The sequence below is a fragment of the Colletotrichum higginsianum genome, chromosome 1, assembly GCF_001672515.1.
Source record: "Colletotrichum higginsianum IMI 349063 chromosome 1, whole genome shotgun sequence".
Lineage (NCBI taxonomy): Eukaryota > Fungi > Ascomycota > Sordariomycetes > Glomerellales > Glomerellaceae > Colletotrichum > Colletotrichum higginsianum.
Genome location: NC_030954.1, coordinates 3,739,332 through 3,764,908, shown reverse-complemented (window position 1 = coordinate 3,764,908; position 25,577 = coordinate 3,739,332). Strand labels below are relative to the sequence as shown.

The 25,577-nt window shown below is 53.7% G+C and overlaps 9 protein-coding genes across 9 annotated transcripts; 4 read left to right on the top strand and 5 right to left on the bottom strand.

Moving 5' to 3' along the window:
* Positions 1-30: 30 nt before the first annotated feature.
* Positions 31-590, bottom strand: CH63R_01122 (CHCH domain-containing protein; the record flags this gene model as incomplete). Its single annotated transcript, XM_018296097.1, has 4 exons — positions 31-175; positions 253-367; positions 426-460; positions 538-590. 4 exons carry the CDS (start codon positions 588-590, stop codon positions 31-33), a joined length of 348 nt encoding a protein of 115 aa, XP_018164459.1.
* A 1,326-nt stretch (positions 591-1,916) lies between these two features.
* CH63R_01121 (Dynamin central region) lies at positions 1,917-4,527 on the top strand (the record flags this gene model as incomplete). Its single annotated transcript, XM_018296096.1, has 4 exons — positions 1,917-2,015; positions 2,078-2,464; positions 2,536-4,158; positions 4,213-4,527. The coding sequence occupies 4 exons, from the start codon at positions 1,917-1,919 to the stop codon at positions 4,525-4,527; spliced, it is 2,424 nt and encodes an 807-aa protein (XP_018164458.1).
* Positions 4,528-7,644: 3,117 nt separating this feature from the next.
* Positions 7,645-8,623, bottom strand: CH63R_01120 (F-box domain containing protein; the record flags this gene model as incomplete). The annotated part of the gene is made up of 2 exons (XM_018296095.1): positions 7,645-7,746; positions 7,769-8,623. The coding sequence occupies 2 exons, from the start codon at positions 8,621-8,623 to the stop codon at positions 7,645-7,647; spliced, it is 957 nt and encodes a 318-aa protein (XP_018164457.1).
* A 2,543-nt stretch (positions 8,624-11,166) lies between these two features.
* On the bottom strand, positions 11,167-12,052 carry CH63R_01119 (uncharacterized protein; the record flags this gene model as incomplete). Its single annotated transcript, XM_018296094.1, has 2 exons — positions 11,167-11,444; positions 11,500-12,052. The coding sequence occupies 2 exons, from the start codon at positions 12,050-12,052 to the stop codon at positions 11,167-11,169; spliced, it is 831 nt and encodes a 276-aa protein (XP_018164456.1).
* Position 12,053: 1 nt separating this feature from the next.
* On the bottom strand, positions 12,054-12,578 carry CH63R_01118 (PWI domain-containing protein; the record flags this gene model as incomplete). Its single annotated transcript, XM_018296093.1, has 3 exons — positions 12,054-12,272; positions 12,330-12,420; positions 12,475-12,578. 3 exons carry the CDS (start codon positions 12,576-12,578, stop codon positions 12,054-12,056), a joined length of 414 nt encoding a protein of 137 aa, XP_018164455.1.
* Positions 12,579-13,174: 596 nt separating this feature from the next.
* CH63R_01117 (26S proteasome non-ATPase regulatory subunit 9) lies at positions 13,175-14,064 on the top strand (the record flags this gene model as incomplete). The annotated part of the gene is made up of 4 exons (XM_018296092.1): positions 13,175-13,345; positions 13,418-13,523; positions 13,545-13,876; positions 13,939-14,064. The coding sequence occupies 4 exons, from the start codon at positions 13,175-13,177 to the stop codon at positions 14,062-14,064; spliced, it is 735 nt and encodes a 244-aa protein (XP_018164454.1).
* A 1,405-nt stretch (positions 14,065-15,469) lies between these two features.
* Positions 15,470-16,461, top strand: CH63R_01116 (GTP-binding nuclear protein GSP1/Ran; the record flags this gene model as incomplete). Its single annotated transcript, XM_018296091.1, has 5 exons — positions 15,470-15,508; positions 15,659-15,751; positions 15,810-15,963; positions 16,050-16,255; positions 16,327-16,461. 5 exons carry the CDS (start codon positions 15,470-15,472, stop codon positions 16,459-16,461), a joined length of 627 nt encoding a protein of 208 aa, XP_018164453.1.
* A 2,412-nt stretch (positions 16,462-18,873) lies between these two features.
* CH63R_01115 (homeobox domain-containing protein) lies at positions 18,874-20,891 on the top strand (the record flags this gene model as incomplete). The annotated part of the gene is made up of 4 exons (XM_018296090.1): positions 18,874-19,106; positions 19,183-19,294; positions 19,346-19,803; positions 19,856-20,891. The coding sequence occupies 4 exons, from the start codon at positions 18,874-18,876 to the stop codon at positions 20,889-20,891; spliced, it is 1,839 nt and encodes a 612-aa protein (XP_018164452.1).
* A 1,342-nt stretch (positions 20,892-22,233) lies between these two features.
* CH63R_01114 (ATP-NAD kinase) lies at positions 22,234-24,216 on the bottom strand (the record flags this gene model as incomplete). Its single annotated transcript, XM_018296089.1, has 1 exon — positions 22,234-24,216. The coding sequence occupies one exon, from the start codon at positions 24,214-24,216 to the stop codon at positions 22,234-22,236; it is 1,983 nt and encodes a 660-aa protein (XP_018164451.1).
* Positions 24,217-25,577: the final 1,361 nt, after the last annotated feature.

Below are 25,577 nucleotides of genomic sequence, written 5' to 3'. Positions count from 1 at the left end.
CTGACGTGACAACGTTACATACACAGCAACCTACCAGCGAAGTTCACCGGGCCGTGCGTCCTTCTCCTTGCTCGAAGCCCCCCGGTGTTGTTTGTAATCGTTGCTATTCGTTGTTGTCGGCTGTGGTCCGTTGTCGAAACCTAGGTTCCTGAACTCGTCCTTGGCCATGAGGTTGCTGCGAATTGGGGCATTGTCATTGAGAATCTCGTCCAACGCTTGCAGAGAAGGCCACTCCGTGGTAGATCAGCTTACCGGTCCATGCGGCATGACAAATACGACTTGGCCAAGTCGCGACATTCGGCGTCGTTCACGCCTCGTACTTTTTTGATGCACTCGAGGTAGGTCGCTATGACATGTTTGCACTCGCCTGTTCGACGGCGTTAGCAAGCGAAGAGCTGACCTGGCACGGCGTATTATGAACACACCTTCATGATCAAGTGGAAAGCTGCCACGTTGAGGGCTAGGCAAGAGGCATGGTTTAGCTTGCGTTATCAATTGACCACGCCATGGTCAGTTAGGAGCGGTCTCGCTGCGTACGGGATTGGCTTGGCGTTGCTCTGTCGAGCACCAGGACCGCCCAGTTGACTCATGATGTCTCTTGACCAGGGACTAACAGTTCTCTGAAGAGACAAAGGGGCTAGCCTAGATGTTAAACCTAGGTAGTGATGTTGTGCCGAGTTGGTGCGAGAGACTGAAGTTGCCTGAGTCAAATGTTTCCTTTGCGAGTGAGCATTGAAGTTTTGATGGAGCCCTGCAAAAAGCCAGTCCTCGGCACAGCTTACTATTGGTTACTTTAGACGCTGTGGTTAGATGGCAGTGCATCAGAGACGATTGATTAGATCGAGGCGAACAATGTTCGTGTAGACAAAGAGGAATTGTCAAGAAGCCGGGGTTTTTTTTGCGAATGCTTGCCGATGGCCCTGCGATTCCAAAGAGTGTAAAGAAACATAAATGTTGCGCTGTCTCCCGAACTCTCGAAGCGACTGCAAACGCCGCGGTCAAATGCGCCAACTTTAAAGACACGCCAGAGTCTATTTTCTCCTGTCTTCTCCCCAGAAAAATTCGTAGTCAAACTTCTGGCCTGAAATGGCGACTTGTCTTGTTCATCAAGCTAGTTAATGTCCAAAAGCTTCTTCGTTCTTCATGGTCCGAGTAGCCGGCGTGGAAAATCTGAAGCCGCCGCGAGGTGAGACGGCTGTTTCCGGTGGGCACCAGAGATGAAATGTGACGGGTTGCAATGCACGCCGGAATGCGGTCTTGACGAGCTTCGTGTTGGAACTCCCCCACTGCAGCACCCCCTAGAAGTGCTGACTTAGCTACCTACACAAGCGTTGATGAGGAGGTCTTGCGTGCACTTAGTAGAACACTACCTACCTAGGTAGATACCTTTGGACAAGATACGTACAGGTGGGACCTCTGTTGGCCCCTGAGGTGTCCACACCCAGCAGCGGTACCAAGCGCCCAGCACGAGCATTACGTCCCTTGCCCGAACTTTCTCTGTGCAGGCGACTTGGTGGATCGTGCATGAATTCTTGAAATTGGACGACACGCGCAACGGACATCGACTTTGACATATCGATTCGCGCATCCATCCTAAGGAATCTCGCCCTGTCTTCGTGCTTCCTTCATTGACTGCACTTCTTTACCTCGAAGACGTCTGAGTCACATCCTCCCGACGGCGAGCCAGCGCTTGCCCCCTTCGCCTGCTCTGCCTCGTTTTGCGTTGCTTTGCGCTGCAGTCTGGCTATCCGCCTTGGCCTTTCACCCAGAGAGCTTTCGCTTTTTGCCTACCAAACCCCTGGGTAAACCTTTACCAGGCAAAAAAACAAAACCTACCGAGTATCGCATCAGCTCCCGCGAACAAGAACGATCACGTCCTTATCATCTGGTGTATTTGCCGAGCTTGACCCGTCACCATGGCGTCCCTGGGAGACGACCTTCTCGGTACTGTCAACAAGTTGCAAGACTTGGTCTTCAACACCATCGGCAGCGACTCGCTTGATCTTCCCCAGATTGTACGTCGTCCCATCGCGGAAGCACGAGCTTCATAGAAGTCCGGTCACTTACATCTTGGCAGGTCGTTGTCGGTTCGCAGTCGGCCGGGAAATCCTCCGTTCTCGAAAACATTGTCGGCCGTGACTTCCTACCCCGCGGGAGTGGCATTGTGACCAGGCGGCCTCTGATCCTGCAGCTGATCAACGTACCCGAAGACGAGGATGCATCCGACCCTCTGTCAGATCCATACAGGTCTCCCGATATTGCCAGACGATCCGAATGGGCCGAGTTTCACCACATACCGAACCGTCGCTTCAATGACTTCTCCGACGTGAAGCGCGAGATCGAGAATGAGACATCACGTGTGGCGGGCAACAATAAGGGAATCAACCGACAGCCTATTAACCTCAAAATCTACTCGCCGCATGTGCTCAACCTGACTCTCGTCGACCTTCCTGGACTCACAAAGGTACGTCGCAACTCCTCGGACACCCCATCCAAATACGCCAATCCTCCAGCGAATCTAACGCATGGCTCAAGGTTCCTATTGGCGACCAGCCAACCGACATTGAGAAGCAAACACGCAACCTCATCTCGGAGTACATTGCAAAGCCAAACAGCATCATCCTCGCCGTCTCACCCGCCAATGTCGATATTGTAAACTCGGAGGCGTTGAAGCTTGCCCGGCATGTCGATCCGCTGGGAAGGAGGACGATTGGCGTACTTACTAAGGTGGATCTCATGGATCACGGAACAAACGCGTTGGATATATTGTCTGGACGTGTGTACCCGTTGAAGCTGGGCTTCATTGGCGTTGTCAACCGCTCCCAGCAAGACATTCAGGGCAGCAAGCCCATGGAGGAGGCTTTGAAGGCCGAGTCTGAGTTTTTCAGGCATCATCCAGCCTACCGCAACATTTCTAGCAGATGCGGCACTCACTTCCTGGCAAAGACTCTGAACACGACCCTCATGGCTCACATTCGTGAGCGCATGCCCGACATCAAAGCACGCCTCAACACTTTGATGGGACAGACTCAACAAGAGTTAGCAAGCTACGGGGACATGCATTTCAGCGGCAAGGAACACCGTGGATCCCTCATTCTGACACAGATGACACGATTTGCCACCTCCTTCATCTCTTCCATCGATGGCACCTCGACCGAGATTTCCACCAAGGAACTGTGTGGTGGGGCTCGCATCTACTACATCTTCAACTCCGTCTTCGGCAGCTCTCTCGAGTCCATTGACCCGACGTCCAACCTTTCGGCGCTTGATATTCGAACCGCTATTCGTAACTCGACCGGGCCCCGCCCTAGTTTATTCGTGCCAGAAATGGCCTTTGACCTTCTCGTCAAGCCCCAAATCAAGCTTCTCGAAGTCCCTAGCCAGCGTTGTGTTGAGCTTGTCTACGAAGAGCTCATCAAGATATGCCACACGTGTGGCTCCACCGAGCTGTCTCGCTTTCCGAGGCTGCAAGCCAAGCTGATCGAGGTTGTTTCTGATCTGCTGCGCGAGCGTTTGGGGCCAACTTCTGGCTATGTCGAATCCTTGATTTCGATCCAGCGGGCGTACATCAACACTAATCACCCTAACTTCCTGGGTGCCGCAGCCGCCATGAGTCACGTTGTCAGCAACAAGCAAGAGAGGGAGCGAAAGCGCCTCATTCAAGAAGAGCGAGAGAAGCGAGAAAAGAGGCGTCTCAAAGAGCTGGGCACTAATGGGACTGAGGGACCCGACGAGGAAGAGGTGGAATCGACAGTTACTGAAAAGGCCGACTCCAATGCTTTGCGGAAGCAGGCAAGCAAGGGAGCGCGCAGTCTATCGCCGGGCGTGCGTGAAAATGGCACCACCGGCCTGAACGCCGCTCTTAACGGCGCACGATCAGCTTCGCCATCGAGATTCAACGATAAGGGCCTGGGAGGTGCACGTGACTCATTTCTGACTTACTTCTTTGGCAAAGACGGAGCCTCGCCCATCGGGGTCTCTCCTTCGTCCAACTCGTCTATTGCCCGACATGTCAGCCAAAGCTCTGAGCCAACATTCTCACAGAGTATTCGCCGAGCCGAAGACAAGGTGGCGTTGCGCGCGCCAGCACAAGCCTCAGCCCGCGACGAGCTGGAGTTTGGCAAGGCCGCGCAGTCTGTCGATTATGGGTCTCTATTCGTAAGTTCACCTCTGCAACTAATAGTCGACAATAAAAGCTGATTTCGTTAGCAGGGTACGGCCAGCGGCGAGCCGGCCATGACTGAGCGGGAAGCGATGGAGACAGAGCTCATCCGAGCACTCATCTCTTCCTACTTCAACATCGTGCGTGAGTCTATTGCGGACCAAGTCCCTAAGGCCGTCATGCATCTGTTGGTAAATCACTGCAAGGATGTGGTCCAGAACCGGCTTGTCAGTGAGCTGTACAAGGAGACACTCTTCGAGGAGCTCTTGTACGAAGACGACGGTGTCAAGAAGGAGCGCGAGAAGTGCGAGAAGCTGCTTCAAACATACAGAGAAGCGGCCAAAATTATTGGTGAAGTGTTATAGATACGTGTTGGAAAAGAAGAAACAGACCCTGGCGAAACCGGCGCCCCTTATTTACAATAGTCCTCTCCCCATCTCCCTCCCCTTGTCACACGCACATAAAGTCTTCTTGGTTTCCAGTAATTGCCAGGCGGTTACGGCGAGGTCTAGACAAAGGGAGGCGTTTCAACGGAACTAGGCCCAATGTTGTCTCGAGGATCGATAGCACCCTCACCGGTGTTTCGTTCCGCATACAGAGTTGTTGAGTGATCGGATGCGTGTGCAATACAAGAGCCTCATCTTTATGGACAGTCCCTTCTTCTACTTATTTGCCCCTTGGTGTTGGGGTCCCTCGTGTCATCCGCACCGGCAAAACGCATCGTTTGTAATGGTCTAAAACCTCGGTACGAGTATCAAACTCAATCCGGGCCACGTCTTAATCATATACACAAGGGCCGAGGTCTATACCCCTCACATAGTATACCATAATGCCGAGCTGCTTGAGATGCTCATCCCGAGACTAGCTGGGGCTGATACTCCCACCTTCCAAAAGTTGCATCCCTTAATGGCCAAAGCCCCTTGCTTCACTTGAACTTGGCATAGGAGCCGGGACACTCGGGTCATACTCTTCGTAAAGTGGCAGATTGTCCCCGGTCCGAACTGAGGCTTGACGCATACTTGCAGGAGCAGGCCGCCCACCCAGATTACCCTCTCTCGGAGTCGATTCGTACACAGAACCGTAAGATGGCGGGTAAGCTTCTTGGTCTAAATGTACACGGCGGTCTTCCTCATATAGTATGTGCGGTGGCTCGCGATCGCGTAATATCGGACGTCGGACAACATACTCGCCCTCGGTATCTCTCATGAGAACGATCTCGTACGCTTCTTCATACTGCACTGGTGAGTTGCGTAATTCGTTGGCGTACAAGTACACTGCCTTCCGTCGGCCTCCAGCATGACCTGAGAGTTGATCTGCAGGGGGGCACTGGGTGTATGCCGCCTCGTAAGAATCGCCCGGGAGGTGCAATAGATAGGGCTCTCTGGATTGTCGATTAGATCGCCCTTGCCGAGCATGGTCGATAACCTCCACGTGCTCTTGCTGTTGGGCACGATAAGTGGGCTGATAAGACTCGTGCGCAGCATCTCTTCGCATCTCAATACCGGGATCACAAGTCATCAGTCCATCATTATACATTTGCGTGGGTACATCGTGGCCTCGGGCGAGATAGGACTCGAGAGCAGCGGTCAGGGTGAACTCGTCGGGCTCTTTTGGTGGTGGTGGACCTGCAGATGTTGGTCGAAAAATAGTCGCAGCACGAGGGGCCCGGCCAAGCTGTGTGTCTCGAGGCATCGGTTGGGTTCGTTCCCGTGCCAGGCGTGGTCCGACCGATGCAATCTGATCAGACACGTGAAAAAAACGCTCCTCGCTTGCACGGCACCCGGCATCCTGCTCGGATATCGATTCGGCCAAAGAAAGGCCAGGTGCTTGGGATCGCTCGCGTGAATGACGCCGCCCTGTTTTAACGAGATTGGTTCGATCTGTGCCATGAGTTGGGCTCACGTAATGACGGGGCGTGTCGGTGATTTCGAGATATCCTCCTCCATGATGAACGCTCTCGTATGGTTGGTTGTTTGATCGCGAAGGGCTGTTCCAGGCATCGGACCAGTGAGTATCTGAGACAGGAGGGTCGAACTGCGGCCGCGTCTCTCTTGCTCGGTGGGGATCGAAGAACGGCCCATGAACCGCTGTTGTGCAATCGTTGAAACCAAAAGGTGATGGGCGTTTCTGGGAAACCTCTGCCTGTCTCACATTGGATGGATCCCGAGTAAACGTCGAGTCCCACCAATCTGAGCATTTGTTCCCACGACCGTTTGGCTGGAGAGGACGGGGACGACGAGCATTATCGACAGGGTGGTGAGGAGCATCTGGATCTGAAACACCCAGAGGCCACGCATTTTGAGGTTGACGGGACGGTTCACTCAGCTTGGTAAAAAACCAGGGTGCTGCTTCATTGACGAGGTTGAATTTGTGCCCTTTGTGGCCAAAAATCCCTCTTAGGTCAGGCATCTCGGACACCTCTGGGAGTAGAACCATGTCTTGTGTCCAGTCCAGGCTTGGCTGGCCCCAACCGCTGACCTTTGGAAATTCAAGGTGACGGTTCTCGAAGTGTTTGACGAGCTGTGGCAGTGAAAACGTCTTCCGGTCTGAATTAACGGATGGGCCCAGGCCCAATGTACAGGACTTACACATCAGCCCGTTGACGTTGCGGACTGGACGCATCTCCTTATTATTTGACAATCCGTCGTTGAAAATTCGCAGAGATGGGGCCTCGGAGAACCTCAAGCGAAAGCGCTTCACCACATGGTATATCACAACATATACCCTCAAAGGTCCAGGCAAGTCTCTGACGCTGGAAAGCGCGTTCCAGGTATCTCTCGCACTTCGGGCAACGGTTTCCATTTGCGCATAATAGAAAGACGGAAACGGCGTCCCCTTAGCCGCAACAGATTGAGGCTGATTGTTGTTTTGCATCGAATCAGCATGATGTGGTTGGCCGGGATAAAGCGGTCCCGGAATGCTGGGAGGGTATTCCAGAGGACCAGGTAGGCCAGGATGCAGGCCGAAGCCTGTGGGCGCCGTTACATACGTCTGAGGGCCGCCATTGGCTCCATAACCAGATCCCAAGTAAGGAGCAAAAGACACAAAGTTGCCCTCAGTGTAAGAATGTGGTGGGGGGTATGTGCCAGTATACTGGGGAGGATAAGACGAAGTAGGTGCAAGTTGTCCAAGGGGGAAGTTGAAAGGGGGCGCATGATGCATATTTCCATCGTGATGGAGGGTGTCATAGGCGCCGTACTGTGCTTGGACTGGCGATGCATGACTCGGCAGGACGTTTGATGGAGTTGCTTGATCGTGTTTGGTTGGTCGAGCATTGGGTCTGAATGGTGATTGCTTCGGCCATTCGGCCCGCCAATGGACAACCACGTTGCCGAGGCTGAGAACTTTGGTATGTTTCGCAGCATAGTGCTGAATCACTCCTTCGAAACCATAGAACCTGTTGCTGTCACACCCGTTGCAGAGAAACAATTCTTTGCGATACGATTCGGTATGAGGTTTGATCTTCGTGTCAAACACCCATTTCATATTCTCAAGTGTGAGTTTCTGGGTGAAGGGTCCTTCGGGCGGATCAACGACTGGCTGTTGGTCAGCTGCGATGGCAACTGCGGCATCTTGCGCCACGGCTGCATAGAATCGTGCACGCACTGACAGGAGCACCTCTGCTGCAAACCGTGGGCTGTTCTCCTTCTTGACTTTGCGGCCTTTTCCCCAGCTGCTGCGAACAATGTCGTCTGCATATTTCGAAATTTGAGTGCGGACCGGGCCTTGAATATCATCCCAGTCTTTGTCCGTAACTTTTTTCAGCGACTCATGGTTGGTTTCGGGACTGGCGATTGGGCTGATCGGTAGACTCTTGTTTTTCGATCTCTCGGCGCCAGTTCGTTCAGCGAGCAATTTGGGCAAGAGCGTGTCCCACGCAATGTCGTCCAAAGGAGCGGTCGTCTTGATTGCCGTTTGAAAACAAGACACATGACCGAGAAGATTGGGCGGCAAAGGGGGTTCAATCTGCATGGCACGACGCTCAATTTCGGCACGCCGCAACGCCTTCAATGCCGCGGCCTCTTCGTGATCTCTTTCTCGGTGTTCTTGGTGTTTACTGGCCCGACTTGCATTTGCTGGCGAGTCTAATTGGTGGTCCAGGGCAGTTGATGTTGGTGATAGTGATTTATCCTCTTGGGATTCTTGACCGGCGACCGACTTTGATGTCCCTGGGGAGGCTCGCACCAATACTGCGTGGACTGGGCCATTCAATTCGTGGTTCGGCTGTCGCCGTATTGGTTGGTTTAGGAGGGCCAGCCCACCCGTAGCCGCCCACCTCTCCCATCGAGCAGCGTCGCTCCTTAGATCCTTGCCCCGGGCGTCGAGACCTGTCAGCCATTCCTCGACTGCCGCTGTTCCGAGATGTTGGGCAGCACGAAGATCCTCCTTCGCGGTCACGATACTCGAGGCCAGATAGAACTTGGTAGCTTCTAGCTTCTCGGAAATCAAAATGCTTGCCATAGTGCTAGGTGGCACGACTTGGAGTTCACTTGTAACGAGCACGTATGCGAGTGCGGGAATGAGGGAAGACGGTGTTGTGGATGAAAGTAACAGGTCGATTTCCTGTACGCGTGTTCAGTCAGGGGACATAGTTGGTAGAAGCCTCGAGCCAAAACGAACCTTCACGGAGCTTTTCAAAAGACAGGGACCGCAACAGGTAATCCCAAATGCGAAGATAGGAGCCAGACCATCAAGCCCGGGTCCCAAGCGCCAGGAATTATAGGATTCCTGTTGTTGCTGTATCGATTTTGCAGCCCCACAAAGGTTGCAGACTTTGGCGCAACAGAGGCGCCACATGTCGAGTTCAGACCTGTTTCTCAAAGGGGCAGGCATTTTGGGCCAGTGCAATCTCCTTGACAGCTGCCAGATTGTATCGGGCAATAATGGCTTGATGCAACGTGAGTATTCCGAGGGAGAGGGGTGGCTTCTGGAAGAAAATTGAGGGTCAAGGTATGCGTTAAAGAGTCTGTTGACTCGTAGCAGAACACCCAAGCGTCTTGTGGGGATGAAGGTGAAAACATGATGCCAAATTTCTGGAGGGAGCTGAGCTTTGTCCCGAGTCAAATGAGACGGCTGCTCCTCTTCTGCTCCCAGCTTCACTTTCTTGAGGTTGCCTTGGACGTACCCGGTGCATTCCACACCCTCGGGGCTGTGAGTAGTCTTGCGTTTACCACCTTGGACCAAGTGGTCCTGCAAGGCTGGGACGGCTTGATACAAGAAATCGACACGCGATGGGCGGTTACCCATCGAATTAGGACGTTTCCCATATTCCAAGCTGCTCTCGGCTCGCTGGGAGATATCTTCTGAAGATGAAAAACCCACTGATTGCGAGTCCTTCGCATCGTATTGAGGACTGCCGCAGCATGGAGACTGTGCGAGGGGGACCATTGCCACCAATTATTCTAGACAATGTTGTCCAGCTGAATAGAGAGGAGACAGAAGGAGGAAGATGGGCGATGTTGCCAATAGCAACTGCGAAGGGTGGATGGATTGGGAGACAAACTTGGGAAGGACGAAGGGACTCAAACACTTGTCAGGGTTATACGTGATGGGTGTGGTTGGTCACCCGTGTTGCGGACGAGCTCGACTGAGTTCGCCTGGGCCAAAAACATGAAGGACGTGCGCAGAACGTCACCCTCGCCCTTACAACTCGCTGTAAGGGGTTGAGAATGACTTCAGTTGATAAGATAGGGGAGGAAAATAGATGCTCTCAAGAAGCCTGGAAAGAGAGGCCCGAGTAGGGACGAAAAGAGCACCGACACCTGTAGCCTCCTTCCCGAGGAGCACCAAATGCAGGAACCCACACAACGAGCGAAATTCGGCGGGCCGAATTATACGGGTGGCGTGAATTTCCGGGAAAGGATCTCCATATAGTATCGATTTGCCGCAGAGTTGTGTGAGGGCGAGCAGGTGTTGTTGGGGAACGAAAATGAGATGGGATTTGGGAATGCGAAAATGCGAAAGTGTGAGAGAGAGGAAGATGGTATGTCGTCGTAAATTGAGAGCTTGCTTTCGGAGCCGCGGAGACGGAGCCCACGGGCCACGGCGCGTCTCTCGAAGTGGGGTGCTGACGGAGAGCTCATAGGTACCTACCTGGGCAATAGGTACTTAACAAGGTTCGTTCTGTTATTTAACACTGACAATGTAGTGTACGTATCTGGCGCGAAGTGCACTATCATCGTCTCCAAGCTAATTTCGACAAACTCCAAGCTCAAACTTGTTCTATTTGCTCTGTTTTATTGTGAACAGGCAATGCCCACGTGATTGCATGACCTGCCTGTCTAAGTAAACCCTCGCGATGATGGGTTTGAATTGCTATCGCTACAAGTATCTCTATTTAGGAATGACGTAAGGTCATGCCGCACGCATGACCTTGATGTTGGTAACCGTCCATTCCGTCACACTACAAAAGACGGATAGCAAGCAACCGTTGCCATTGCTAGGATTCACGTTTACCGTGGCCTGTGCTGAGCGGCAAAAATCTTGTAATTCGCAAATTGGAGAGGAAATGGCAGGTCGAGACGAGTCGAAATACTTCGGAGACTTCTTGGACAGGCAGTATAGGTATGTCTATGGGGCTAGAGAAAATACAGTCAACGTACCAAGTCAGGCGTTTTGTCGTCTTGACCCCATATCCCCTTCAAACAGAAAGTGAGCTCGCGCGTATGTGTACTCGTCAGAACTTCTTAGACGGTTAGCCTCAGCCGCTGCTAGAAGAGCCGGTATCAAAGCTTATCATCTTCTCATTTGCTTGCCGTTCGTCGATTAGCCAACTACCTGTGCCGACGGCCTTCAGCACAGTCGTGTGGGTGCGATTATGTCTGCACGGTCGATGTCGCGTTAGTGGGACATCTGGAGGGCTTAGTCGCCTTGGGGGAAACACACGTTTACCTCTGGTGGTAAATGTAACGTGTGGGGAGCCGGCGCTAGATGCGCGGGTCATCTTTTGGAATGATCAGCTGATCTCGATGAAGCGGACGATGAGTTGCGTCTCCTGCTTCCACTCAGAGCATCCCCTTGTCGGTCCTTCCTATTGCCATTCTTTCCTTGCTCTTCTTCGTCCGGCTTTCTATTACGCCTCTCGATGCCTGGAGAGTGAGGCACGCTGTTACCATCGCGGCCCGGGGGGCCGCTTCGAGAATCCGAGACTGCACGGCCATAATAAGGTCGGCGTCTGGGACTCCGACTCCGATATCTGGAGCTTCGGGAAGATTCTGAGCCTGATGATCTACTGCGGGATCGTCTCTTGTGGTCAGGGGAGCGGCTTCGAGACGAGGAGTACCTGCGCCGCTTGGTAGGTGGCCTTTCATCAGACGACGGTGACGGCGTTGACGCACTCCTCGTGGATCCTCGCTTCCGTCGTGAGTCGCGATAGCCACCTTCACTCCTTTTCAATGACGTGGACCGATTCCTCGCAGGCCTGGGACTGGGTGGGTCACGGTCTCGCCGAGATCTTCGATGAGCCGGGGAGGGAGACCCGCGACTCGACTCTCGCTTCCGCTCCGCGCTCCTACTGCGCGAGGCAGACCGTGCGGATGCAGGCGCCGAAGAGGGTGAGCGTGTGACGGTGCGTCGACGCCCAGGGCCTCGACCGCTACTAACTCGGTTTCTGGGAACATAGCTGTCTCGTGCAGATTCACGGAACGAGCCCCTGTCTCTTGTATCGCGATGTCTCGGTGCCGGCGAGCGCGATCTGTTTTCGCCGAAGCGTGGCCCAGGCCTACCTCGATGGTCGTAGTCTCTGTCGCCTCGCCGACCCCGCCACGCATCTCCACCGCGACCACGGCCGCGGTCGCCTCGATCCCGGTCTCTCAATCTGTTAACTTCTTCGCGTCTTTCGGTGTCTTCTCGGCGTCGGCGGGCTTCGTCTGCTGCACGATTGGCTTCCATCTTATGCAGCGTTAGCTTCAATTTTCGACCCGGGGGACGAAATAGTCTTGCGTGCCTTTTCCTGTATCAATTCCAGCTTCTTGGCCTCGAGCAGTTCCTTGGGCACGCCTTGCGGGCTCGTTTGAGCGCTCAAGCATAGCTTCCACAGGTCTTTGCAGAATGGTGCCGTATCCTTGTCCAAAAATCCCGTGAGCTGTATCTGAAGAGATTTGATGTCGGGCTGGGAGAGAGTAAGCAATTATAGACGTAACCAGCCGCGGTGGCGGGCAATACAAACATATCGCGACCCTTCAATTAAATTGAAGCAAAGCTCGATGACCACATCGTCTTCGCTGCCCAGAATATCGGAGATCTTGCTGGCTATCCACCTAGGTGACAGGAGTTAGTAACTGGACGGCAACGGGGAGCGGCAAGTCTCTAACTTTTTCATCACCTGGAGGTTGACTTTCTGCATATCAACCTTCTGATTGAATTCCGGCGGGAATTTAGTGGATTTGAGAAGCTTTGCATCAACACCCGTCGCCATGGTTGATGATAGTTGCTTGTGGGCGAAGGAAGGAAGGGTATCTGTTGATACCTTGGGGTTGGAGGCTGGAGCTGGATCTGGATCTGGAGCCAAAGCTGCGTCAGAACGCGTCGGCACAGGTCGGGTGCAGCAAAGCAAAGGGTATGCCTCAGGTACCCAGATACTTTCTTTCTTTCTGTCGCTTCCAGTGACAGATTCGTTCCTGCCTGGCGAAACTGGACTGATGGGGGGTTGTTAGTCAGCAAGCTGGCAAATCATGCGAACAGTACAATCGGCAAGGGTAGCTTCTGCCTCCAGGTGCCAAATTAGCTGTGGGACAGTGTAAACAGCTGGGAGTGTACCCCGTAGCACGCACATTCCCTCTGTTTGGCTTGTCGCACGCACCGTTGAGGATACTGCCGTCAGCCCTTCTGCCTAACAGCGCGGGGCATTGCAATCAATGTCTTGTGAGTCCTCATCATCACTTGCACCCAAGAAAACAGATTCGATCAATGCGACTCGGCAGGACAACAACCACATCTTAACACTCTCAGGCACTTTTTAAAGTAATCTGGGAATTTGCCGCGCCCCACGTATCACGAGTGCCTTCGACGGCGATGGGATCATTCCTCAAGATGAATAACATACACGCCCCAACAGTGCCTTCAGGCCCGACTAGCAATGCGACGGCCAACGGCCATTTCGGCCGTCTCACATTCGCGGAACTCCAAAAGAAAAAAGATGACGTGGAGGCTGAGTTGAAAGCTCTCGGCGCGGTTCTCGATTCTGTGCGTAAATGACCTCAGCTTCCCGTCAAAGCGAGTGAGCCTGAACGGGCAGCCAGCTGACTTGCAACGCAGCATGGGGCCGACATGAACACCCCCCTTACAACTCGAGACGGCTTCCCGAGAGCGGACATCGATGTTGCTCAAGGTAATCCCACCCGATCCAGCGGCCGTTCAGCAAGTGTTTAATGCATTGACATAGTGCGTACTACGAGAGCCCGTATCATCCATCTGAGAAACGATTACAAAAGTCTTATGGCCGTGATTGAGAAGCATCTTCACGATCACTTTGCCAGCTTACAAGAAGACGATATCTCCTCAGTTCGATCTTCCGGGGATGCCAGCCTTCTGGCGGATCACTCCGCACCTCGGCCGCCGGAGCCCTTCGCCAAGGTCAACAGTGTTGTCCCAGGAAGTCCAGCTGAGACAGCGGGTCTGAAGCCAGGCGATGAAATCAGCAGTTTTGGATATGTCAACCTCTCAAACCATGACAACCTGACGAAGGTGGGCGAGTGTGTTCAAGGGAACGAAGGTGTAAGTTGGACGTACCCTCTCATTGTCATCTTAGACAAACCGGAAGACTGACAAGCTGTAAGCGACCGATCTTGGTCAAAGTATCGCGGCACAGTTCAGGCACGCGCCGAGAAATGCAACTTACATTGACGCCAAGACGCAGCTGGGGTGGCAGAGGTCTACTGGGCTGTCGTATTCTGCCTCTGTAACGATGACAATCTATTTCCAGCCATACAGGTTGCAATTTCGCGGACCTCATGTGCATGAAAACGGAGTACTATGCCCAACAAACACATCTACTTCCACAATTGTTGGCCGAATCGCTAGACTAACTTGTTCCACCATCAACTGATAAATGAAGGTTTAGACCGTCGCTTATCGGAATCACGTTTTTGTTCGACAGGTTTCTCTGAGGTTGATAATTCAGAACCGACGAGCAAGAGCAAGGAAACAATGATAAAACCAAAGAGTAAAAGTTGAAAGTGAGGGGAAAAATCCTTACAGACATAGGTTACGGTTTCTAGCCAACCCGATCGACTACCTAGGTTGACAGAACTGTTGGGCAGAAGACAACCCGTTCTGCCTACAGGTGAGCAGCCAATGAGGGACTTGAAATTGGCAGGCATGCCATCAAGCAAAGCGCAAGGAAGTATCTGGACCTGAGCTCCCACCAGAGACTGCAAGCCAAACCAGTCGAGAAGCTCGTCCAAGGTGGAAAAAGCAGATTGTGGAAAGTAGTAAAATCAATTACCCCTGAGAATGATAGGGTTTTTTCTTTTCTTTTCAGACTGGCAACGGAAGGGGAAGTAAGGTTGATTAGTGAGACGTGATATTACTGTCGGAAGCGGCAAGCAAACACTCGCATTCATATATCAGAATACAATGTTGAAACCGAGCGGACAGAGCGGCCGTCCATGAAAGAAACGAGACATTCTCAAGGCAATGGACATGACCAGGCCAGCACCCCTGGCGATACAGTGACAAGCCGACGGCAGCAAAAATGGGTGGATATCATCATTTCCGATAAAGGATTAGCGGCATCTGGGATGCTTCCTTGCGACAGCGTGGCTCGTCCTTTTCCCCCCCCCCCTCTTCCTCCCGCTTTACTGCCTACGTACCTCCGAATACCTGGGTTTTGGTACCTACAGTACCTACATATGCTGGCTGCCTCAGCTTATCTGCCTTGAAAAGAGTACCTATCTTAGTGTTCCGTCCACTGACAAGGACCCCGCAATGACGAGAGAGTACTGCACGTGACAGGCGCCTAGCCCGATCGTGCCTACCCAACTCCGTTGGCCTGCCTGACTGATTTTTTCGCTTAAGAAGTACTGCTTCCTTGCAAGCTCCCCGCCATCCTCAAAAACAACACCCCCCCCAAAGTCGATCAGTCGGTGACGATTTCCACACGTCAAAAAGTTTACAGCCCGTTTTTGCTGTCTCCCCACGGTACGCCCTCGTCTGTTTCCCTGGTTCTGCGCCTTCGCCCATCACGCGCTCCGACAAAGTCACCATCGAACCCGTTTGTTTTGCTTCGCGCAAGTTGCTAACCCCTCGGTCAGCCCCGCCTGTTTATATCAAACCCGCACCGAGCCTACTCGCTCACCGATCGCGAACATGGCTGCCGCCCAGACTCCTACCTTCAAGCTCGTCCTTGTCGGCGATGGCGGTACCGGAAAGGCGAGTACCTAACTCCTCGCCCTCGTCGGTCGTGGTCCTGAGATGCGCTCGTTGGCTGCATTTTCCATCCAGGCCACGCTGGCCCCAGCCAGTCTCGAACGTTACTGACCGTATCAAATCTTACAGACCACTTTTGTCAAGCGCCACTTGACTGGTGAGTTCGAGAAGAAGTACATGGCCACCCTTGGTGTCGAGGTTCACCCCTTGGGTTTCACCACGGTATGTGCCTTCCAACCAAGATCGGTGTCCTTTCAGCCCTCTAACGCATTACACACAGAACTTCGGCCAGATCCAGTTCGATGTCTGGGATACCGCCGGTCAGGAGAAGTTCGGTGGTCTCCGTGACGGTTACTACATCAACGGCCAGTGCGGTATCATCATGTTCGATGTCACCTCCCGTATCACCTACAAGAACGTCCCCAACTGGCACCGTACGTAACGGAACGTCTATAAGATCAATGACGCCCCCTCTACAGTACCATTTCCCAGATAGGAAGAACTGACGTAAACTGTTCAGGCGACCTCGTTCGTGTTTGCGAGAACATCCCTATTGTTCTCTGCGGTAACAAAGTCGATGTGAAGGAGCGCAAGGTCAAGGCCAAGACCATCACCTTCCATCGCAAGAAGAACCTCCAGTACTACGATATCTCTGCCAAGTCCAACTACAACTTCGAGAAGCCTTTCCTTTGGCTCGCACGCAAGCTCGTTGGTAACCCTGCTTTGGTAAGTACTTTCGAATTCTCATCTTGCGCTGGACCTAGCTTTCGATACAGATCCATGCTAACTTGAGGTAGGAATTTGTTGCCGCGCCGGCTCTGGCCCCCCCAACCGCCCAGGTCGACGAGAAGCTCCTCGAGCAGTACCGCCAGGAGATGGCCGCCGCCGCCGAGATGCCTCTGCCTGGTGAACTTTCGGACGATGACTTGTAAAGATAGAGACGTGGCACGGATCATGATCCAACCGCGGTGGAGTGGTCGACGGGACATCGTGAACCGGAATTCTCTGGCGCAGACCGGCAACTGCTGGTCATGGCCATTATGGTAGAAGACGGCACGACCGGTTTATTTGGTAGACTCGGAGCTGGATGGAGGGTTTTACACTTGCTGCTAGACGGCCAGCATACTTTGAGTAGTTTGACGCCTTACAAGATGAACACTGAGTCCTTACACTTCCACCAAAGTGTCTCGGGATACAGCCGTCCCGTTCTCTACTTTGCGTGTGCGAGCCTTGGCAGACAGCGCGATGCATTTGATTAGATAGGAATTCAGTGATTGGCTAGGCATAAATGGAGACACGGACAAATACCAATGCAGCGATAAAAGCACGCGGTTTCGTGAGCGACAAGAGATGTACGTCGTGCCCTGGCTGAGAAAGAGGCTGGGCTTTGAGCGTGGATGAGCTTCCTCACAGACGGTGTTCCAGTTTATACTGAGTCAATATCGGTTGGTTACCAGCGATTGTTGGTGAGATAAATGAGTGAAGACCAGATGGCACACTCACCTCGATAGCTGGGCTAGAGAAAGCTGATGTGACGTCGGGCGAGACGTTATGTGAGTGACAGCAATGTTTCTAACCGTCATCACCATCATCCACGAAGCGTCAATATTTATTTAAATAAACAAAGTCTTCCTCAAAGGCGCGACCGGTTATGTGGGTCTTTGGTTGCAGCCAGTATCACACGGAGCGACGCAAAGAGTAGAGGCAACAACAACCTAGAGCGCCTTGTACATAAACCCCTTGTGATAGTCAAGGAATACGGTTGCTTGATAGACTTCAATATCCCCAGCCTCCTCAAGCCGGCTGCATCCACATGGGCCGGCGGCCCCCATGTCACAGACGCGTTCTTCAAAAGCGGGCAGCACCAACCAAACGAAAGTAGAGAGGGGGAAGAGTCAATTCTGGAGACTGGGGCCCAGAAAACAAGAGGCTCAAAAGGAGCAGCGCCAGGGGTTAGTGACGCGCCTTGATGGTTGGGGGAATATTTTAGGACAGGGTTCTGAAGTGTTTAGTGGGAAAACAAACGCATGCGAGCGGGAGGGAAAGAGGCAAGGGTTGGCAACGAAATTCAAGACTGGGCACGTCAGTATCCGTAATCATCTACATACCTAGGCTTGCATGCCTGGGCTTAGTTGGGCCCAACTCCGTGTTTTGAGCCGAATCGAGTCGGATGCGGAAGCCAAGACAGAGTTGGAGGTTCAGGTCAAGCCCCAGGTCATAAACTCACGACGGTGTGCTCGTCGCGTCTTACGAAGGAGATATGTTCAAGCTCGGCTTAGTCAAGGCGGGAGTCACTACATTTGTCGGGAGATTGCTTTCCCACCTGACTTCATGTGACAGTGCCGAATAAGCCAAGGTAGTGACACTGAGCATTATGATCGAGGGCAGTATGGAGAGGGTAGCCCCGGGAGACCAAGCGTTGAGTGTTTTTGTTTTATTCCCTGATTAAAAAACAGACACGCGACTTGACTGGCCCAAGCCCCAATGCACTGATGACTAGACCACACGGCCTGCCTGTCTCTCGAATCAATGCGCGGACTGTATCAGGGACAGGTTATGATCGTGATTATGTCTCTTGCGCACGCGTAGGGATCAGAACGTCAACAGAGTTAGAACTTCTGCTTCTTCTCTTCTGGAAGTACAAGCAGTGCCAATTCGCCGCTCTTAGCTTATGTAACCTGTGTGCCCCTCTCGTCACTGATTAGGTATAAGAAAGGACATAAAAGGGCTTTGGGAGAGTCCAGCGAAATCTGCTTTGCTTAGATGGGATGTGAAAAGGCGGTACACAATTCCACAACCTGGGCCGTGGTCTGGGGGGACCCGTGCCACGATCGCGTTTTTGGCGGTCCAACATTGGACTGGGGGTGTCTTGGTCCATCCAGGCCCCACTATGCACGTCTCCGTAGCGTGTAAATGTCCTAGTCGGTTCCCCGACGCGCTGGGCTACGTTCAACACCACAAGCAACTGGTACCGCAACACCCTCACCACACACCGTACCTTCCATCTTAATTACCACGATTAACCGCGCCTCGTGTCTCGACGCTCCTTCCTCCCCACCTAGCCCGTTCCTGGGAAACACTACCTACCTACCAAGTTACCTACCTTCCTCTTTCTCGCTCTCTTACCTTCTCTTTCCCTCATCTCTTTTCTCCTCCTCCGAAGGACTCCTTGTTCTCCCCTACCCACTGGTATTCCTACCTCTCGAAATACCTCTATTTGTTGTTTTGATAACCCGTTCGGTGCCTTGGTGTCTCGCGTGCACACTCTCTTACCTCCAGATTTGCTCGACTGCTCCAACCCCATGTCATGAGTGTCGGCCATTGCTCGTAGCTCAACCGTCGCCATGCCTGCCTCCGGTATCTCGCCTCCGGTCTCGACTGCTACAGCACCCTCCTCGTCATCCCCGCCCTCATGCGAATCTTCCTTCCTGTCGCAACCCGCTGCGCAGACTCCCACAAGACAACCCGTCGCCGACCTGACGCAAACCCCCGATCTTGCGCTCTCGTCGCACGCCAAAATAGACGTGTCAACTCCCGACTCGGAAAAACACCCCAAAGGCAAAAGGAAGAGGACTGCGTAAGTCGCCGGGCCGACCGTCCATGTACTCGCGTCGTCGCGTTTGCAGACACTGACTCTTCCCTCGTTTGTGCAGTGCTAAAGACAAGTCCATTCTCGAGGCCGCCTATATCGGGAACCCGAAACCGGACAAGGCGGCGCGTCTGGACATCGTGAAACGCGTTTCCCTCAACGAGAAAGAGGTCCAAGTAAGACCACGGCTACCGTGACGCGTAACCCTGCTGACCGTCGACCGACAGATATGGTTCCAAAATCGTCGACAGAATGATAGACGCAAATCCCGCCCCCTCTCTGCACAGGAGATTGCTGCTCTTCGGTATGGTGGCATGCAAATTCTCTCATCCGACCCCGTGGCGTACAGCTCTTCCTTGCCCGAGGAGAAGACATCGCCAGTGGCAGATGCTGCCGCCGTGCAGGCGCCGATGCCGGCAGAGACACCAGTCAAGTCTGCATCCACGGCGATCGAGGATGCGGGTGAACGACCTCAGCACGCAACCCCGTCCGTCCCGACTCCTAACGTAGGAGACAAGAGCTTGGAAACACCAACTTCTCAACTCACAGACTCTTCTTCCTTGCCGCAATCCACTGGATCCTTCTCCTTTTCAAGTTCCCTTGGATTTCTGACCAACCGATGGAACCCTACGAGTTCCTTCTCGACACCCTCAACGCTGAATCGCAGCGTTGACGATACCCCTAAGTAGGACCATTCCAGTCTGTAGTTGTTCGTATCCGTACTTACATGGCGTCAGGTCCGAACAGTGCCCTCCCTCATCTTGCTCATCAGTTGCATCTGCATCGCATATCCTGCCTCCTCCCCAGTCATCCCAGTCGTCACAACAGTCTAATGTGCGGCTGTCGCTTTCACTGGAAGGCAAAGCTCAGGTCGTCTCCAACGATGCTTCACCTCCTCAGATCCAGTCCACAAGGCTGCTCCCAGACTTATCGACCTTGCCTCAACCCAGGTTAGCCCGACCGCTCCAGCGTAGCCACAGTGCACTTGCTAGTGTGACTCTGCCTCCTATCACAGCCCTCACTGATTCGCTGCCACCGACGTTGGGACGGGGTCGCTCTCGGGATGCGCACGCATGGGAGTTGTGCTGTGACGCCGACACTCGGGATGAGCTCACCGCCCAAGCCGAAAATGAATCCAACGGCTCCGCAGTTGCCGCCATCAGCCTTCTTCGCTCAACGAGCAGCATTCTTCAAAATAACACTTCTAAGCGGAACTGCCCAGCTAGTAGACCGATGCCTCGGTCTCAACAGGCCAAGAAGCCCAGGCTGAGTCGAACGTATTCCAGCATGGCAAGGATGCAAACACCAGTTGGTGGCGGCGACAACTCATTGGCTCACTCAAACAACGATAAGGCGGCAAACGACAAAGTCAAGGTCAACATGCTCATTTCTCCGAGCGACTCTGACAAGGAAAATTGGAGCCCTGATGCCAACGGCAACCCAGGCAAGATGTCGCCACTTTCTGATGCTAGAAGGCCATTGCCGACCACCGCTGGCAGCAAACCCAATGCGAGACGCACTGGGCGGGTTCTAGGTTATCACTCTGTGCCGGCCATTTTCAGCGGCAACCGTGCCAGGACGATGCCTGCCATGGGGCGCCGAGATTACGGAAAAGATATGGCCATATTTGTAGACGATCGAAGTTCGCCTGCACCCAAAGAGACCGAGGAGGTGGAGAAATTCATGCGCGGCGGCGAGGTCAGTCCGAGCAAGAAGGGGGATATGGATTGCATTGCAGGTCTACTTTCTCTCAGCCAAGGAGCTTGGAGATAGGGGCTCCTAGTGGGTGATGCCACACAATCTTGCCAGTCGGGGTCTGTTCTTGCAGCTTAAGAGTCTTTGAGTCGACACACTCCAAGTAACAACGTCTAGTCGTCTTCGTGGTAGAAGCGGCCGATGGTCGAAACCACTGGGAGTGTGACGTTCAACTCGGCAGCCGGTGGCATGACGACGCAAAGACAAGGTCGATCGATGAGTTTTGGGCGCCACTTTGCTCCTTCTCACCAGGAATCAATAGGCTAGCTACCTTAAGCCCCTACCTGTTCCTTTGCGGCTTCCTGCGACAGGGTATTGCCGCAGCGACGAGAATCAACCCGGCGCCTTGATGATAACGCAGGGTACAGTGTACTGGCTTTAGGAAGTGATGAAGTCTCGTCTCGGTGTCCTTGTATTGTGGAATTGAGACCTCGCTTTTCCAGAACAAGTTGGGTTGGTGGTAGACAAACACGCTGTAAAGTAGGGCGTGCGCGAGCCATGTTCATTATCCGTTGGACAAGCTCTAGTGATGCCACCCTGGAATAAATCAGTAAAAAGGAAGGAGAAATCCAAAATCAACGGTGCAAATCATCCTGCTGTTTGTCTTGACTGTAGTTAACCTAGGGCTGTGTGTATGCCGGGCCCGAGCACCGGAAAATTGCTCATAAGCAGCTTAAAGAGTCATTCTTTGATGTTTTCAGCCCCCCTTCAGACATTAGCACAATCGTTATCAATCTTCCTTTGTAGAGGAAGGGAAGAATCAAGAGGCGCCGCATTGTTACCAATTACCGTTGTTTTGTTATTGTTCTATATTCTTGACCACGCCCGCTGGACGGATCATACCACAACTGCAACAGGTTCCATTCGTTGTCGCGAATAGGAACGTCCAGCGTCTATATACCTAAGAGGATCGTTGTAGTTCATTTTCCTCCTTTCTTCTATTCTCCTCGCTATAGAGTCGGCTCGCCCGTCGTTATCAGCCTCCTCCTGAAATATGTGCCAGTACCAATGCCAATGACACGGGAAAGGGAGTTGATGTTCCCCGTGTTTCCGCTTCTCTAATGCCTTCATCGCTCGCGTACATGCGCGGTCAACATACCATGTCCATGCGCTTGCTTTCGCTTCATGCCCAGATCCGCTCGGTCTATCATACAAAAGGAATGAGCGGGAAACGGCAACACCAAGATGCCGATGCGCCCATTGGTCTATCCCACCAACGTCACTTGTGGTGGAGATGGATAGATGAAGAAGAGGGGCCGCTCTCGAAACAGGCCTCCGTCGTTGGTCGTAATCAAAAGAAAATGTGGGAATCACCATGCCTTTCGCTTCTTCCCTTTCGGCCTCCACATATCTCAAAGTATCACATGCCCAACAGACTCATCTGTCTTCGCAACGGGCTCGCGCTGATGCTGCCGTCCTCGCTGGCGTAGCACGCTGAGTCTGTGTCGATGTCCCATTCCGGATCCTCGTCCTTGCCGTCCTCCGACGGGCAAAGACTACCATCGGCCGAGGGGTCAAAGCCTTTCTGCGTCGCAGCGCGCGTGTTCCAGCGAAGTGTGCGCGACACGCTGTCGAACCACTCCGTCTGGGTGCGAACAACGGTAGGGAAGGGGTACTGTGAAGCCGTGATGGTGACATAGTCGCCCTGCCTCAGCTCGACCCGGCCCTTGCCGTCGAAGGCGCAGTATGCCGTCGCGCGTGAGTTGCGCGGTACCGATACGCGGAGGAGCATCGTGTCGGAAAGAACCATGGGGCGGAACGATAGGGTGTGCGGGCAGATTGGCGTCAATAGAATGGCGGGAATATCTGGGTGCACCAGAGAGCCCCCGGCCGAGAGAGAGTAGGCGGTGGATCCTGTGGGGGTTGAAAAGATGCAGCCATCGGCCTGCACCACGGTGAGGAGCTCGTCGTCGCCGTAGAGCTCCAGGTTCGAGACATAAGGGGATGGACCACGGTCAATGACGAGCTCGTTCAGGACCTCGAACTGCTCGCCCTCTTCGGCCTCCTGGCCCAAGGTGCCATACCGGTAGACAGTGCAGGTGAAGCGCATGCGCAGGTTCACGCGCATGCCCTCCTCCCCCATAATGCGGTCCAGATGCTGCTTGTATCTCTCAAACTCGAAGCTCGTCAGGAAACCGAGACTGCCCAGGCTGAAGGACAGGACGGGAGGAACAATGCGCTGGAAGAGCCACGAAGTAAAGAGCACGGTTCCGTCGCCGCCGAGTGTTAGGACAAGATCAAATTTCTCGGGCTGGGTCCAGCACAGGTCGGGTGTCCAGTACTTAAGCATGTCCTGAAAAGCAGGGTTCTCGGCGAGGATGGCGCCGGCATCAAAACGACGAGAGTTGCGCAGCTTGGCGTCAACGAAGACGTTGACGCCAACTTCGGAGCCGTACCTCGGGGTGCGAAGCAGCCAGGTAGCGAGTTCCCGGGTCAGATAGACTAGCTGATTATCGCGAGCCTTGGTAACAATCATGACGTTGCGTACGGCTCGCTTGATGGGGCGGCGCTGGAGCTGCTTGGAAACCTCACGGACGCCGGTGGCGGTCTGCACCAGTCTTGAGTGAGACATGCAGTCGTCGTTCTTGATCTCCTCAAGGACTTTGTCGATATTAACGGCATCGTCGAAACGGTTGTGGTAGAAGCAGGGAGACTGCAGAGACGGCAGAGCGGTGGTGGGGGTCATGTTCCGGCTGGCGAGCTCGTTGAGGGCGTCGGCCAGCTTCTGAGACGAGGAGGTAGCGGGTCGGTTGTCGACGCTACCACCCTGTTGGGAAAGCATGCCGGTTAGGGAAAGGGCTTCGGGTTTGTTTCCGCGAACGACCGAAGCCAGCGCTTTCATAATAGTCTGGCGAGGAACTTCGTGCGAGGGAGCGCGACGGTGACCCTTGGGAGGGTGATGGGCGGCGTTGTTGGCGTTGGACGACCTCGATAGAGGGGGCGGCAGCAGCTCGGGGTAGGCGGCGGTGGATGTTATTGAGAGTGAGCTTCTCCTTATCGTCGACGAGGGTGCATAGGTTGACGTGGGTGCAGCAGCGGGGGGTCCGCCTGGGGCACAAGAATATGGGACCTCTGCTACCGCTTCTGCATTGCGAAAAAGTGACAGGGCGGGAAGGGCGGACGTCGAGACGGAAGTAGATGAAGAAGAGAGAGGTCGGTCGTGAGCGGCATTTGAGCTTTTGGGACGGTCGGAGAGCGAACCCGTTTTAATAACTCGTTCGGAAGGGGAACAGTATGACGGCTGCTGCTGGGCCTGTTGCAATGGCGCCGGCGCCGGCGGGAGCGGATTCGGATTACTGAGGGCGGGGTGCAGGGCGGTGGGCGAGGAGACGATGCCTGACATGGTTAAGAATAGTGGCTTTCTCCGCCGAGTGGACTAGGATCCTTTTTTTTTGGGGGGGGGATGTGGTTCAGGGTATCACCGTAGGAAGTGGGAAGCCCTGCTGGAGGAGGGGGGTAATGGAACAAGGCCAAGTTTGGTAACCTGGGAAGTATTAATGTCGCAAATAATACTCCGTACAGCGGTGGTAATAACAAAGCAGCCCTGAATTGGGGAGGGGCGTTTCTCCGTTAAGACCGAGCGACGCTAAGGAAGGAGCGCTGTGCTGGGTATTGTGGTAGCCGAAGACACCTCAGGAGTAGCGTCGACGACCGGACCTTGCGGACCACCGAAGCGATAGACCGCGTGGTGGGCGTCGCAACGGTATGGGCGAGGGGATCGACTTGGGGCTTCGGTGGTGAAGTGTGTGTATTTTGATGGATCAACACTTCACGCACACACCGGCCGGTCACACAAGGGGAGAAAGTGTGTCTCGGTCGGAGGCTTGTAGAGGGGGGGAGCTGGCGGAACCTGAGATGACCCGTGTGTGTAGCTGGTTGTGCAACAGAACACAGGTTAAGAGAGGCAGAGCAGCCGACACCGAGATGAGACGAGATGAGAGCAGAGCTACGGATCCCAAGGTCACCGTTGCGGCTGTCCCTTTGGTTGTACCGTGTGTGAGGCTCGTGCGTCTTGATCCCAACGTGTGTGTAGTGTAAAAATGAATTGTACACTACGAGCCGATTGTCGGTCGGAACGGAGATTGTCGGTCCTTGCGCAAAGTTCTGAGAGCCAAGGAAAACAGTGAATATAGACTGCGACGAGTTGTGGTTGAGTGGTGACTCGAGAATGGGGCCTCGGAACGAATGACGCTAGTTTGGATTGAATTGCCGCTTCGGGTCGGATAAGTACACAAGACGGACGAGGTCTCTATTCTCGGAATCCTGCTTCGCTCGTTCTACCCGGTGGTTGGTTCCGCAAAGAACAAGAAGGATTCGATGTGATATCAGTTTGCTCGTCGCAGCAGGTGAATCCTTGAAGAGTTGAATCTGCGTTGCCAATTGGAGTTGTTTCTCCTGTCGGTGGCACCCACTCGCCAGGATGGCGTGTGATTGATTGCAGCTGGCTGCAGCAAGCAGGAAAAGGAAAAGATCCAGCTAGTTGACACTCGCACGTGGCTTTTTGGGGGACAGCAAGCTTCGATGAGCTTGCTGGATTTGGACAACACGTCGGACGCCGTGGCCGGTGATAGATGGATGGTTGACGAGCCGAGAAAGCCAGAAATAGCCGGCAGAAAAGGCAACAGGGTTGGATCGGGGATTGGGTGAGTTGACGCCAGGTCTAAATTTAGGATTCTAGATCGCAAGAAAAAGAAAAGAGAAAGA